Source organism: Lethenteron reissneri, chromosome 32, assembly GCF_015708825.2.
Source record: "Lethenteron reissneri isolate LAM-NWPU_2019-01 chromosome 32, ASM1570882v1, whole genome shotgun sequence".
Taxonomy (NCBI): domain Eukaryota; kingdom Metazoa; phylum Chordata; class Hyperoartia; order Petromyzontiformes; family Petromyzontidae; genus Lethenteron; species Lethenteron reissneri.
In genome coordinates this window covers 2,721,171-2,736,286 of record NC_083810.1, presented here as the reverse complement: position 1 = coordinate 2,736,286, position 15,116 = coordinate 2,721,171, and the positions used below count along the sequence as shown (strand labels likewise).

The window sequence follows — 15,116 nt, the reverse complement described above, 5'->3', positions numbered from 1 at the left end:
TATACGAGAGGAGTATCACTTGCATCATTATATAGAACTCAGTAATAGCGTGGATTCTCCGAATCACCCTGAACTTGATGATTCCGAAATCATCCTCGTGTGTGTTTATAGGGCCTTGCGTTCTGCCTTCATAGGTGCCCGCTAACAGCACGTGCCCCACCAGTCTATTTAGGCTATATGGGGAATATTTGTCTGTGTGTTCATATAATCTTGCCACCATTTCCCATCCCCAATCACTCGGCATGTCACATTGTAATCCTCTCGCCAGGAAGCCATTCTGTAACTGTGACTGATGATAACGACGATGATAAGGACACGCACAGTGGCACAGTTCCCTGTGACATACACACACACAGAGAACGATGTACTGTCAGCACCCCCCCCCTTCGTCCCCGGCGAGCGAGCCGTGCCTGGCGCCCGCGTGTCTTTCAGCCCGGTGCTCTCCGCTGCTGCATTTCCGCTGCGCCTCGGGCCACTGCGTGTCCGCCGCCCGGCGCTGCGACTCGCGCAGCGACTGCGAGGATGCGAGCGACGAGCAGGACTGCGGTACGTGCGACGCCCGCTATACAGCAACGCTCACTGTTGCTACATCAGAGTCGCTGGGAAGGGGGCACACTCTACTACAAGCAAACTCTTGATTTGAAAGTCTCTCTCCTGTAGTAGGGACACCACCACCATCACTGTGTGCTGCGAACAGCTTCACTCAGCGCATCCTCCCTTCAGCGATGATAGACCGCGGTGGCGAGATGTTAACTACCTCACCTGGTATACATGATGGTCGTGGGTTCGATCCCAACCCTGACGCCTGTATATTTGTAGTTTGCATGTTTTTTCCGTGGTCGTATGGATTTTTCTCTGGGTCGTCCGGATTTTCCCTCCACATTGAGAAACATGCGTTTAGAGTATTTAGCTGTTATACATTTCCACATTAAAAACATCCTATACATTATTTTTAATTTTACCAGGTAAGGCCCACTGAGATATGTAGCTCTTTTACAAAAGCGACCTGGCTACAAATGATAGCTCAACGAAGTAGCTTATCATGTGGACATTTATATCAGTCAAATATTGATAAGCCACTTCGTTTAGCTATTATTTGTGGCCAGGTTAGTTTAGATACCATAAGTGGTGCTTTGTGAAAAGTAATCGGTGTTTTTAAGTTCCTGCCACAGGAATGTGAAATGTATACAACTGGTTCAATGCTATAACAATAGCCACGGCCTTTATTGAGTCACATCAATCATATTCACAAGTTCAAAATGAAGTGATATAAGAATTAGAAATCAATTCCTAAACCTGCCACTTTTACTACAGTACGTGCCAACACAAATTCTGCAGAAAATTCAGTTGGAAATCAAATTAAATGGATCAAAGGCATTGATTGCTATAAGCTCAAATGCATTTTGGGTGTCAATATCAACTGTCAATATTTTAGTTTGTTTAGGGTCCCTTGCGTGCAGCTGAAATAAATCTGTACATGAATTCTGTGCCAGATTTTTAGGAATGTAAACTCACCGAGGTAAATTCTCATGCTTTGAGGAGGGAACTGTTGTGGTAAGGATTCATATAAATCATCCATCTTTATTATCTTTGAACCATCAAAAGCAGTGACAATGCTCCACAGTGCTCTATATTTATTTTAACAATAAATATCCACATAGTAGTGCAAGAATCCCACGTTTTGAATAAAAAATATGAACGTTTTAACTACAGCACTGTAATTGCATTTGCAAATGTGTAAATAATATGTAAATGCCTTATACAACTCAAAATAATATACTCCTGAATGCTGCGAATAAATCTAGAGTGAAAAGATATTAGCTCCTCCAAGCCTTCATGTATTGTGTAATTATGAAACGTGTAGACCCATCTCTGCTTTGCCGTAAATAATAAAGTTTGTCTTGTGTGGATTTATACGAGTTTGAAGTTCTCATAAATGAAGCTGCAGGCTTCACTTCAAGCGTTACGGATTGAGCGGTTTTCTCACAATATCCTTGATGGATAAAGCAGTGTTTCTGGATACCCACTCTTCGCGTCGCTGCGTATGCTCCAGCTGCGTTCATCCAAATGAAAGGAAGTCCTCAACGCGGCGGCCCATGTTTCACAAGCCGATGATTATCCGGGATGGCAAGCATATAAATGAGGACAAAGCAATACACTTCACTTTTGCATTTTGCCACGGAACTCCCAGGGGACATTGTACACTAACGGAGGCAACCGTTATTGTGTTTCTACTGCAGAGTGCGCTCAGAGAGGGATGTGGGAATGCTTCTCCGACAAGAGCTGCATCAATCTCGACATGCACTGCGATGGCTTCCCGGACTGCCGGGATGAGGAAGATGAGAAATTTTGCTGTAGGTTTGTAGTTGTTGTTGTATTACAGTACAGTATTAATGTCACGTTTCTGAAGGCGATTCCAAATGCTCGTGTGTTGAGCTGTATATTTATATGTGCATATTCACAATATTAATAACCCCCCACAAGCATCATTGCTCTGGCATTTGAGTGTTTACCACAATTTTCAAAGAGTTATGTCACATTGTAATAAAAATAATCAAAACGCCTAAAAACATTTGTTCAGCATAATTCAATATTATCTCTGAATATTATACTTCACATGAGGTCAATACGTTAAAGAAGCTGCAATTAATTGGTGCACTTCATTCAACGCAACCACAATGCAACAAAGTCTGAAAGCTCTCTTATTGCATAATTGAGTGTCATGGACTGCATCGCCATTAACCCCTTTTGAACGTGGTTGATTGTAGACATTGTGAGACATTGCATTTTATGTAATAACTTTAAAAAGACGGATATTTAGTTATTCATACATGATTTTTCGGTTAGGCCACGTAACAACATTGGTGTTGTTAAGACTTTCACCACCCAATGCAGCCAACAATATTAACTGCAAGGGTTTAACTACGCAACACTTATTATTACTGCAGCTCACTGACAAGTTGAATAACATGCCTAAAAAACTAATATAGCGATTTTCTTGCAGTTAATTTTGTTGTTAATATTTAGATGAAACATTGCAATGTATTCTTTATTTAAAGCTTTCGTGACTGCAGGGATTCATATTCTTGGTTCTTTCGGTAAAGTCACGTAGAAAGGAGATAATAAAATAATATAAATATAAAACAATATATTGGTTCTTTCGGTAAAGTCACGTAGAAGGGATATAATAAAATAATATAAATATATTGTTTTATATATTGCAATGTATGTATGCATTTTGAACTTATTTCACACCATACATGCTAATTGGAGGTGTACGACATGAAACAAATATGTGGATTTTTTTTATTAAGATGTTGTTAGAAGTCAATCGTAACATTTGTACCAGTTATTGGATCTTTAGGTCTCCCCATAAATATAAATGAAAATAAATCTCTGGATTTTTTCTACACTGCTTTTGTCAGTGGCTGGCTATGAAACAAATAAACGATGTTGCCCACTCGTAGGAAATTACAACAATTCTGTTATATTACTCTGATGAGCACGGTTGGCTGCGTACGGTGCGAAAGAAGTTCAACAAACATACATATACGTAATAATCCGCGTGTGGTTTTCTGGGATGGAAAAATCGCACAACCTGGAAAACGATGCTCAGATTACAAGTGGATGTATAAATACGTGATAAACAAGGAGTTGTTGATATTGGAAAAGAAACCAAACACACAAACGTGCAGCGTGCCTGGCCAGCTTCGGATTCCTGCCGTTTTCATAATTCATAATGCATGGTTTAGTTCACTTCTCTGAATCTTAGGCATTCCCAGTGAATCGTAGGATTCCTAACCATGGCCTATCTTGGTTTAACAACTCGTGGACATATTAATGCCTTTCAAACCCTCGCCAGTGGTGGAAACATTATTTTTAACTGTCACTTAATGTCTTTGGAATTGCTCTTTTGTGTTTAGTTTGTTATCCTTCCCCCCACACCTCCGATTATCACGGTTGACTACGTACAGTGTGAAAGAAATTCAACATCCATACTTTAAGGATAACAGAAGGGATCTGGAGTGAACACAGAAAAACACCCAATGACTGACTGCATGTTTGTGACACATCCAAGGTCCACGCTTGGCCACCATGCGGTGCTTCGCTGTTGTACCAACGCCAGTCTCTTGTGTGTTGCAGCCCAGTGTGAGGTGGAGGAGGTGGCCTGCCTGAACCACCAGTGTGTCCCGCAGAGGGCCTGGTGTGACGGCGAGAGACACTGTGCAGACGGATCTGACGAATGGGACTGTGGTGGGTATCAACGTTGTGTCCTAAGGAACTGTGGCATGGGCAGCATGGTTGCGTGGGTCACATGGACCACATGCATCCATTTGTTAAGCCAATTACTTTTACTGTAATGGTGGTGTTTCGGGGCCAATGAACGTATCATGTGAGCGTGTATCATGTATCATCTGAGCTACCATGCCTTTTGAGGTGTGCACAGTAAGACAGTGGTTTCTGTTTTTGAAACTATCCAAACGCAACTCCCCTGTGAGGTTTTTAACTTTAGAAAAAAATCTGGCATAGCTTCTGTCGTTAGACCTAATCTTGAAGTCTTTTCTTGGATGCCGATGCCTTGGTCTATTCCAGGCAGCAATCTTAAAGGAGCTCTACTGACAGAAATGTGCAGGAGCTTTGTAGTCTGATGCGATGTTTTAAATTGCATGGTTTGTACACTGGGGCTTGATACATTTATTATAGAGTGCAATTGTTTGCCAACTTTTGGTAAAAAATGGCCAAATATGCAGAAAATATCAATTTAGCCATTTCAGTCTGTCAATCAACAGTCGCAACATGCGAGGGGACACCCTTAGTAAGTGCTATTAACAATACATCGCTGATGATGAAGCAAATTAATACCCATAAAAATATTATTCTCTTCTAAAGGCTTTGTGGGGAAACCTCAGGCATTTTTGCATAAATAAGGTAAGCGGTAACACATTCTCATGACACCAGACTTTATATAATAAATTAGATATTTTGACCGCAGCAGGCTATGCGAGTTGTGTTTACATAACTCCACCTTGCGCTCATCCTCCCCTTGATGGGCGCCTCTACTCAAGGCCTTCTACACGTGGTGAGAAAATTCCAAACCAATGATAAATATCATCTTGTTGGAGTCAGAATGATCTCTAGTCACAAGTTGGTTCCCCAATGCACGGGCCCCCAACTTGTTTTCATAAGTATTAATATTCCCTGCTGCCCTGTACATACACATTCATTGATATTCATTGACGAGCTCGCAGTGAGATATAGTTTCTTAAAAATGCACCGAGTCCTGAATTAGTATAATATACAAGCAGTCCTCGGGTTACGAACACAATTCGTTCCTGAGACCTGTACGCAAGTCGAACGGTTCGTAAGCCGGAACACAATAATGCACTATTTAAATTCCCATACGGTCAGTGTAACACTATAAAACTAAAAAAAATAAAAGTAAAAACTTTTATTTTCACTTACCTTGGGTCCTGATACTGGCTTGTACTGTCGTCGGAAGGGGGCAATGAGTCATCACAATTGCACACACACGGGGCATGCGCACACACACACAGACACACATCCCAATGACAACGATCTTCCGTGTAGCCTTCACCAGGCTGTTGGGGCCAAGTTCTGTTTGCGAGTAGCGCCTATGAGGGCCGGCACGATACACGAGGGGGGTCAGTGGCCAGCGCCACGCCTGGCCGCCTTTTTTTACACGCTTTTATTTAACTCACTCTGTTGTCGTATCCTCAAATCTTGTAACTCAATTTTAACCCACTTCCCAATGTGGTATCGACTGCAAACTTGGTGTACTTATGTCATACTGATGACAATACTATATTCTATCATTAAAATAAAAACACATTTTCAAACAATCTTTTTAATATTATGTTTCGGCTTGGGTCTAATTGTCAACGCTCAACTCACGTTGGCTGTAAAATCACATTATGGCAAGCCTTTTGGGCCACTTCCTGGAGTCGTGGAATTATGCCATTACCAGTACGGTACATTTCATGAAAGCGTGTTTTTAAAAAAGTATTTATAAATATTACTTTGCCTCCCCAGTGGTGATGTTTACACACGACACCAGGTACTGCTGTTGGCCGTGAGCAAGAATCGAACTCGGGTTTCGTAGCTAACCGCGACACTACCGCTCCCCACACACACACATACATTGACTCCTCGCTTGAGGCCGACTCATTACATCTCGCGTGGGATCGCTCCTCTGAACAAAATAATTCCGCGGTTCAGTTTGCAAGTTTGCGTTTTAAGTATTTTTTTTCTATTTCATGAAAGCTGGTTCGTTATTACGGTCGTTTTTAAGTTGGTCGTTCGTAAGTCGAGGACTGCCTGTGATTGCATTGTCCAAATTATAATTCTGCTATCCAATGTATCGGCAACTCATACAATGTTCAATGGTTGATAAATTTATTTTAGCTCAATGTGAGTCGCAAGTGGGCTAATACAAACCTAGCTGCTGCTTGCCCTCCCAGCGCTTGTAAACATGGTACCAGTTGCTCACTTCAGACTAATTTAAGCTGTTAGACAGGACCGCACTGCCTACAGAGACCAATTAACATTCGTAAAAGCTGACGTCCTCGTAGGCTATATGGTATTTTAAACTTGTGCAAGATGTCATAAACTAGATGCCACGCCACCCCGTCCATCAACACGACGATCACGTGGGACAATGGGATGTCGTCTATTTCTCATTCGCGTGACCAATTTTGGGTAAAGTTTTTTTCCATGGACTTTCTGTTGTCAGCACTTTCTACGAATATAGCAATGCCATAAATACGGTGCAATGCCACAAATAAGGGGCATTGCTGTGTTTTTTTTTACGATTGGTACATCACATTTATTGTGCGTGGCTCTGTCACAACAATCTGGGGAGCGCGCGCTCAAATTCAAAGCTGCTGCGCAAGCGGCGTTCATCACTGCGCAATAATTTTTCATGCGGAAAGCGATGAAAATGATTTCTGCCTTGGCCAGCGTGCACATTAGCTGCTACGCCGATTAATAAACCACATTAGCGTGCCTGAGCCCCCTTGTGGCACGGTACTGATGGATTGCGTATGTATTGTTTGTCACCGTTCCATTACTGCAGCAACAGTAAACACTGGCTGGTGCCAATACACTGATTGAACAATATCACGTTTGCTTAATGGCAGAAACGATTACCAAGCGCTGCATTCATCGTTGATGAACGTGTTGTTTGTAAACGCCTAATTGCCCATGGTTCAGGCATGTGGTAGAGAGATTTGAGCATATGGCTTGCAATGGGAAGATTGATAATTTAAATCCCACTGGAGGTCAATTAATTATTTTCGGGTCAACACAACGATTTTCATTTTGTGGGACGTTCAAGCTGGCTGCCCAGTCGACAGTCTCGCCCCCATCCTAGGAATCTTTCCAACACCAGCATCACTCATTGGGCCATTAACAGAAGATGATTACCACCCCGTGCTTGTTAGTGTAATACACAATAATAAAACTCCGTTTAACACGGACGTTTATGCGAACGTATCTCAAGACGCCGTAGATACTGTGGGGATGTGTACATGACATGCATTGAGGGACACCTTTGCCAGTGCCGGGGTTTGTGAGAGGAAGACTGTCCTCGTATGGGATCACGGAAGCTGCCACTTGAGAAGTGAGAGTGGAACCAGACGAGACAGGTGCCGGAATACCTATACAAGTTGTCTGTGGATGTGTAAACCAACAAGAAAATAAAAAAGTTTTAACTCATGCAATCTGTGATGTTTCGAACAGTGGGGATGTCGGACCACAACGCAGAGGTGACGCCTGGTCCCCGGAGCGCGCTGCTCGTCCACAGACACGCACAGTCGCGCGGGGTCTGCGCGGACGGGTGGAGTGTGGCGCTCAGCCACTTGGCCTGCGCTCAGATGGGTTTCTGGTGAGAGTGGAACACTTGGCGTGACGGCCCTTGGTGACTCGGCAACACCGATTCACACGCATTACACACACACAGAAAAATATCATCCTTGTAGTCTTTAACAGAATATTGGAGCAAGTACTGTTTGCAAGTAGCACCCATGAAGGTTGGAACAGCACACGAGGGGGTGGGTGGCCAGCGCCACGCCTGGCCGCCTTTGTCTCCCTAAGTGGCGATGTTTACACATCGCACCAGTCACTCATTTGAGGCTGAGTCGACCTAGAGGAGGAAGGCCTAGGACTGGTTTAGATAATCGTCACCAGTGTTGGTGGCCGTGAGCGGGAATCGAACTCGGGTCGCCGGGTTCGTAGCGCAGTGCGCTAACCACTATACTATCGCTCCCCACACACACAAAGACAAATATCCCCCATATTAGGTGCAATGCTGTTAGCGAGTAGCACCTCCACACACATACACATCCAGACGTAAAAAAAATTGCTGAACACAAATGACACGCAGCTCGGTCTTTCGGCGTAGGCTGACTGGCGAGCGGGAAAATTCAAGCAACGTCAAAACGGGACGGGGCAGAGCCACATGTGGCCCGGCAGTCTGTTGTACACAGCGACAACAACACGAGAGACTTTACATAGACTGGTAAATGGCTGATTGTATAGGCATCTAGGCCGTTGACATTCAGTACGTGGACTATATAGGTTTTAAAGAGTATATTTCAGTAGTAATTATTGTCGGGTCATATCCTGCTTTGACGTGTTTTCATGAATGTTTTCAGCTTAAATGTATTAATTTGTTTGAGAACGCACAATGCGACGACTTCAACATTGTCTATTAAGTTACATAATTAATCTCCATGAGATTTGGTGATCCTTAAAATAAATGCTCTCTTTATTCAGAATTCACCCTTTGTTCGATCACCCCTCTTCCATATAAATATATAACCAGGTAAAATGTAACTGTGCACAAGCAGATACAATTATTTAAACCTTTTCGTGAAAGCTCTTGGGCGTAAATATATTCCAATGTTAAATTCAACATTCACATGTGATTCACACTCTACTATCATTTAAAACATGTGCACGGTGTATTTTTTGCAAATCCTGCTGCAGTGAACTGCACACAACAGGTTCTGCCTGGCAAGTCTGAGCGTGGGGCTGAAGAGTGACATAGCTGTCAGTGTAGTAGAATATTACAATTGACAAAGCCTCTTTCCCTGTCCCTCTGAAACTGGTGCAGTGTGTACTGTCTACCACATATGTTACGGGCTCTAAATAAAATCACGTTTGATCCATAGCTGCCAGTTCTAAATATAATTCTGTAGACACATCATCATTGTGACTGTGCTGGTCAACTAGATTGTATTGTGCAAAATCTAAAGTTGAAAGCTCTAAGCACGTAACACTAAGTATAGTTGACGTAGCGTATGAAGTGCAGCTGTCTTGTGGAAATAACCATGTGGGGAAAATGTGACGTTTTGTTCAGCATTTTCTTCCTACACAATATTCTACACTTTGCTGGACTGCAGCCAACACTCGTGTCAGAAATGTGCAAAGTGCAAGCCTGTTAATGCTGGCACAGCTGAACAGCATGGAGAGTTGTAACTTACATTACAAGAGGAAACTGCTAAAGTAAGCCATGCACTGTAGCTATTAAGACCCTAAACCATTATTTATGAGGGCAGACCAATGTATGTGGATCACATAGCCCAAATACCAAATAATAATTATAATAATAAAAATCTTCATTCAAATGCCCTCAAAATTACCAAAAAATATAATTATTATGATTGTCAAGCTATGGACACATATCTTGTGAATCCGATAACACGATAAGTTGTGATGTTTGATATCTCAAATAGCATTGATTGGTGTTTTGTTGCTGTTGTTCTGTTGCCGTTGTTGTTGTTGTCCAGGGGCGAGGCAGACACCCACTTTCTTCAAAGGGCAGTGAGGAAGAAATTATTGCCTCCTCTGCACCTGACACCTGGATGGCATCAGACAAACACCAGCACCGTTCAGGCCGCCCTGGCAGAGGGGTGAGTATTTGCTGATGCAGCCCCTCCCCACGCACGGGCGTGAAGGCAAGGTGACCCCACATTCGTTTCCAAACCAACCCGTGCCATATCGCTTTAAACGTATCACCGTGCCTCTGGTTGCCTAACTTGCTCACACACCTGGTTGCAGGCAGACAAAAAAGAAAGTGGCTTATCATTTGAAAATTAATAGCAGCCAAATACTCTGAACGCATGTTTTTAAATGTGGAGGGAAAAACCGGAGGACCCGGAGAAAAATTCACGCGACCACGGCGAGAACATGCAAACTCCAAATATACAGGCGTCAGGGTTGGTTTCGATCCCACGACTTAATGTGTACCAGGTGAGGTAGTTAACATCTCACATGCAGTACAAGTGTCACCATCCCAAAATGAGCAATTGGTCATTCCTATCTCCACTGCCGACCCTGAACCATTGGTGAAAATTGCATATGCAATGGAGAGGAACAAATCTTTCCACAGCGTACACTCCCACAGATAAATAGCAAATGACAAACGGCACGTACTAAGATGTGTTCATATTGCAGAGGGACAATTTTCCGGTGGTTGCTCTGGGGCACAAAATGCAGGTGCTCCACTCACCTGCTGTGTAAGCTTCCATCACTCGATGCGGACACTCGCATATTCACACATCTCGTCCTGTGTATACCGCTGTATATTTATAAATAATAAGAAAAAAACATTGTTGCTGTGAAGAATTCTATATTTGTGAGAAAGATCATTGCCACTTGAAATCAGGCAATCGGAATCGGTAGATATATTCAAGTCTGCTTTGAAAACCCATCTCTTTACTGTGGCCTTCCCTCTTTAGTTTGGAGGCTGCCCTGGTTCTCTTTTTGTTCCCTGCTTTTCATGCATTGTGCATTGGGATCCTAGGATTTATATCAGAATCAGAATCTTTATTCATGCTGGAGGAATCCTATGAGCTATGAAGCTCTTTTTTCACAGATGTCCAGGAGATGTCAATTTCACGGGCCACATCCTGCCGACGGGACTCACAAAGTAAAAACTGGCCCAGTTTTTTTTTTATTTTGATAAAAGTTGCTGGATAACATTGGTTTGGAAGGCCTTCTGGATGATGGACCTTATCCACTATTTTGTTTTATTATGTGTTTTTTATTTCAATTGCCACCTTTTCTCTCCCTAGGGTTCCATGTGACAGCGAGAGCATAGTGTCTGTTATCTGCCACAGAAATGGTGAGTTTAAAAATGTAATCATGTACATGTAGGCACTGTTTTACTCTTAATATTTCATGTGCAATAAAAATGCTCGACTCTTGGTGCTTATGGACGGCTTGTGGGGATGCTGTGAACTCACTCGTAAAAAAATGCTGCGTTGCTCCGAACTTTTTGTGGAACCATTAAAATAATGGCCACATCATTAACCTTCTTGTTCGGTTAACAACCTGTGGATTCTACATTGTACTATTCGTTATGCACGCCAGTGGCTACACGACTGCAATCTCATCTTCGTTGCGAGACAAATTGTCACAACGTGCTGAGAGTCAAGCACACGTGACAACGCATCGGTTTGTCAACTGCTGGCTCTCGCCACTGCTGTCAGAAAGGCCCACCGTGAAGGGAGCTCCAGGGAGCACCCTCCCGAGCGTGTTTGGGCCTACTCTTCCACACTGGCCAAAATCTCTTTGAAGAATTTAGAGTACCCACACTTTACCCCACCGCATGTGGTCTGCCGAGGGATGGAGGAGCGGTCGATTAAAGAAACTTGCCCCATTGTTTTGAACCAGCGATGTCTACATTGCAAGTACAGGGTGCTTCGCAGCAGTGGCTTTTTTGGCCGGCCATCGAACAAAGGCTGTCACCACATCGCGCGCTTTCACATGCACTTCTGCAGCCGTCTTAAACGCTCTTCCTTCCAAAATTCGGAAGCCACTGGAGCTATGCACTTTTAAATCTAGATTGAAAACTCACTTTTTTAGAACTTATTTTTGTTTTTAAGTTTGTTGTCCTTCCTGCCTGCACCTCCGATTAGCACGGTTGGCTGCGTTTGGTGCGAAAGAAGTTCAACATACATACATATTAGAGTTTTTTTTTAGGTTAGATCACATAACTATAAATGTATCATTAAACCCGCCACCACTCGACACAGCCAATTAATAAGGGTTGTCACATAAACAGAACATGCCAATTCGTTACTAGTACAGTACACCGGTGTGTTGAAGAGTACATCCACAACACTTACAACGCCAGTAATTATAACTAGCCTCATCTGGCGACAGCCATATTTGTGAAGAAATCCTCCTGTTTCATTCTTAAATAGAGGGGTTATTGTAAACCTCTCAGATGCGAAGGCCAGAGGGGGCTGGGGGGGCGGGGTTAAATGTGAATGTTGTGGATTTGCTCTCCAACACACCGGTGCGCTGTACTAGTAACGAATTGGCACGTTCTGTTTGCGCGATAAACTTTACTAATTGTCTGTGTCGGGTGTGGCGGGTTTAACGACACATTTATATTTACGTGATCTAACTCAAAAAACCTCTTATGGATAATTTTGGGGTCGTGAAAGCCTACGTGTTAAACATACATACATACCTAGAGGTGGTTTTGAACATTAACACACTTATTTAATTCAGCTTGCAATTCAGTTTCTTGAAAAAATTGGTCAATATCTGCCTAAAAACGTTATTGTTAAAAAGGCCTGCAGTTGTGAGTTTACTACATACTCAACTTAAATCTGAGTACACTATTCCCATTTGTGCAATGTGAGGTATGAGTGATGCTGAATTAGTGAAGCTTACTTCACACTTGTTTGCTATTTGCCACACGCATACATCTTGTCCTCACAGGGGTTCTTCGCCAATTACAAAATGCTTTCTGCCCACATCTATCCATCCCCGGACGCAGGGGAGCAACGGGGCTATGCAAGATGCGACTGTGGGCCCCCCTCCTTTATCCCAACTCACTTTTAATGAAATAGCCACGGTTGTTTTTCATCCATATACATTAATGTGTAGACTATAACGAAATCCAGTATTATTGTTGTCATATTTTTTGTTAATTTTCTTCACGTTTATTTTACTTGTTTACCTGTTGATTCGGGGGCCCCGTTGTGTCCGACTGGAGTTCCCGTTATGCGTCGCATGAACGCTGCCACACATACCCCATTAGTTGCGCCCCTGCCCGGGATGTGTGCGCAGACTGTGGCCGGCGCTCAACGTCGTCGCCGCGACGCATGAGCAAGAGAATCCTGGGCGGCCGAGCGAGCCGCGAGGGGCGCTGGCCATGGCAAGGCTCGCTGCGCACCGCGCTGAGGCCCCACTCCTGCGGCTGCACTCTCATCCACCGCAGATGGGCGCTCACGGGGGCACACTGCTTCACGCGGTGAGGGGGTTCGCGGACACACATTCGCCCGCGGGGTTACACTGGTGATGGAAGATCTGTGTCGCTGAGCGTGCCCCCGGGAGACGGACGTCAAAGCGATGGCTGGTTCGCCGCTTCTTATCGCGCATTGATGAGTCATGCGACGAGAGGATGACTGGGTGACACGTTGCGGGGGTGCCATGCGGATGTTCTTGTCTTGCCCACAGTATATCTGCGAAGCTGATAATCAAACAAGCAGATACTGATGGGGTTTCATTCCCAAAGTGAGCTCACGCACTGCTTATACTACAGCTCTGCGGTCGGCTTCGTATGGAAATTCGTGAGTCCATGTGCAGGTCTGAGAGCTGAAGCACAGCCTCAGGGGAAGCCATATTCAGTGCCTTTACTGACTGTCTGAGGAACGCAATGGTTCACAACGCAAAGTCAAGAGGGCTCAGCATGTAAGAGTTTGGTGTGATGCCCATTTCACTGAATAATCATAATAATTTAGACTTCCAAACTGCGTTACACCCAGAGGTCACGGTATGCTGATAGTGGCCAGTCTCTCTATAGGAGGACGATTTTTTGTTACATTTTACTTACAACTGTGTTAGAGCACTGGATCTGCAAATGAGAATAGAACCACACGAGTTAGTATTTCACTCGGGCCATCATCCCCGAATATTACGAGTACCACTTTGTTGGAGGTGAACATCGATTGTCTTCTGGAGAGGCTGGTCCCTGCTATAAGAATGTGGAATTTCCACCTCTAGTCCAGGGGCCATCGATAGAGATGAGTACCCCTCCATGCTCATTTGAGCAGAGAGATACTTATATTCGCTTGACACACACACTCGGTTCAGCAGATTGTCATCTTAGTCCTCTTCTTTTGTTATGACGGGGAGTTATTCAGTGGAGCTGGTCTGCCCTGTCCCTCTCCTCCTGTCGTGAATCCTTGCAAGCGGGACAGCTTGGCGAAACAGACGACAATAGCAACAATAAAAATTATTAAGTTCGGAGACGATGACTAGAGACCCTGCGTTGTGTTCTGTCCTCCGGAGAAGTGGGCGACTCCACAACAGCTGAGCACCAGGGGTTTGCGAAACGGCAAAACTTTATTTCAAAGTGTTCTTCAGTAGGGCAAATTGCATATCTGAAATAGTGATCAGAAACACCCTCCACGTCACAACACCACTTCTCAATTCCTCAGCACCAAGTCCACCCAAATATAAATTGAGGGCGTGACTCATACTCTACTCGTGTATTGTCGCACTTGGGGTCCAATCCTTGATCACCATGGCCTTTTCTTATAATAACCAGCAGAGTGCTCAATCATACGTGCGATTCATCACAGGCGAGCTCACACCGACTACATCAGCAGAGTTCATATTTTTTATGTTGAGGTTGGTGGGCCTGTCAATGAATGGATTTCGCAGTAGACTGCTGAATAACATAAATTTTGCCAGCAAGTGATTGAAACAGCGTAGTGGCATAACTATGCAGTTCATGGTTTGAGATTAATATCTAACTATTCAAGCAATTTGTATTTTACCAGGTAAGACCTACTGAGCTATACAGCTATTTTTTTCAGAAGCGACCAGGCCCCAAATGATCGGACAAATAAGTGACATCATGTGGACATTTTTAGTAGCCGAATACTCTAAACGCATGTTTCTAAACGTGGAGTTAAAAACCGGAGGACCCGGAGAAAAATCCACGCAACCACAGGGAGAACATCCAAACTCCAAATATACTGGCGTCAGGGTCGGGATCGAACCCACGACCTCCTGTATACTTGGCGAGGTAGTTAACATAAGATCGGTGACTGCAGTCACACTGAGAAATA

The 15,116-nt window shown here is 43.8% G+C and overlaps 1 protein-coding gene across 3 annotated transcripts in view; it reads left to right on the top strand.

Annotated features, from left to right (window-relative positions):
* CORIN (corin, serine peptidase) overlaps positions 1–15,116 on the top strand; it is a 51,487-nt gene that overhangs the window by 31,761 nt on the left and 4,610 nt on the right. For all 3 annotated transcript variants that reach the window (XM_061563717.1, XM_061563716.1, XM_061563715.1), the window contains 7 exons: positions 433–546; positions 2,241–2,354; positions 4,144–4,254; positions 7,759–7,903; positions 9,810–9,932; positions 11,097–11,146; positions 13,108–13,291. In XM_061563717.1, the coding sequence (XP_061419701.1) occupies positions 433–546; positions 2,241–2,354; positions 4,144–4,254; positions 7,759–7,903; positions 9,810–9,932; positions 11,097–11,146; positions 13,108–13,291 (841 nt within the window). The remainder of the gene's footprint in view (positions 1–432; positions 547–2,240; positions 2,355–4,143; positions 4,255–7,758; positions 7,904–9,809; positions 9,933–11,096; positions 11,147–13,107; positions 13,292–15,116) is intronic.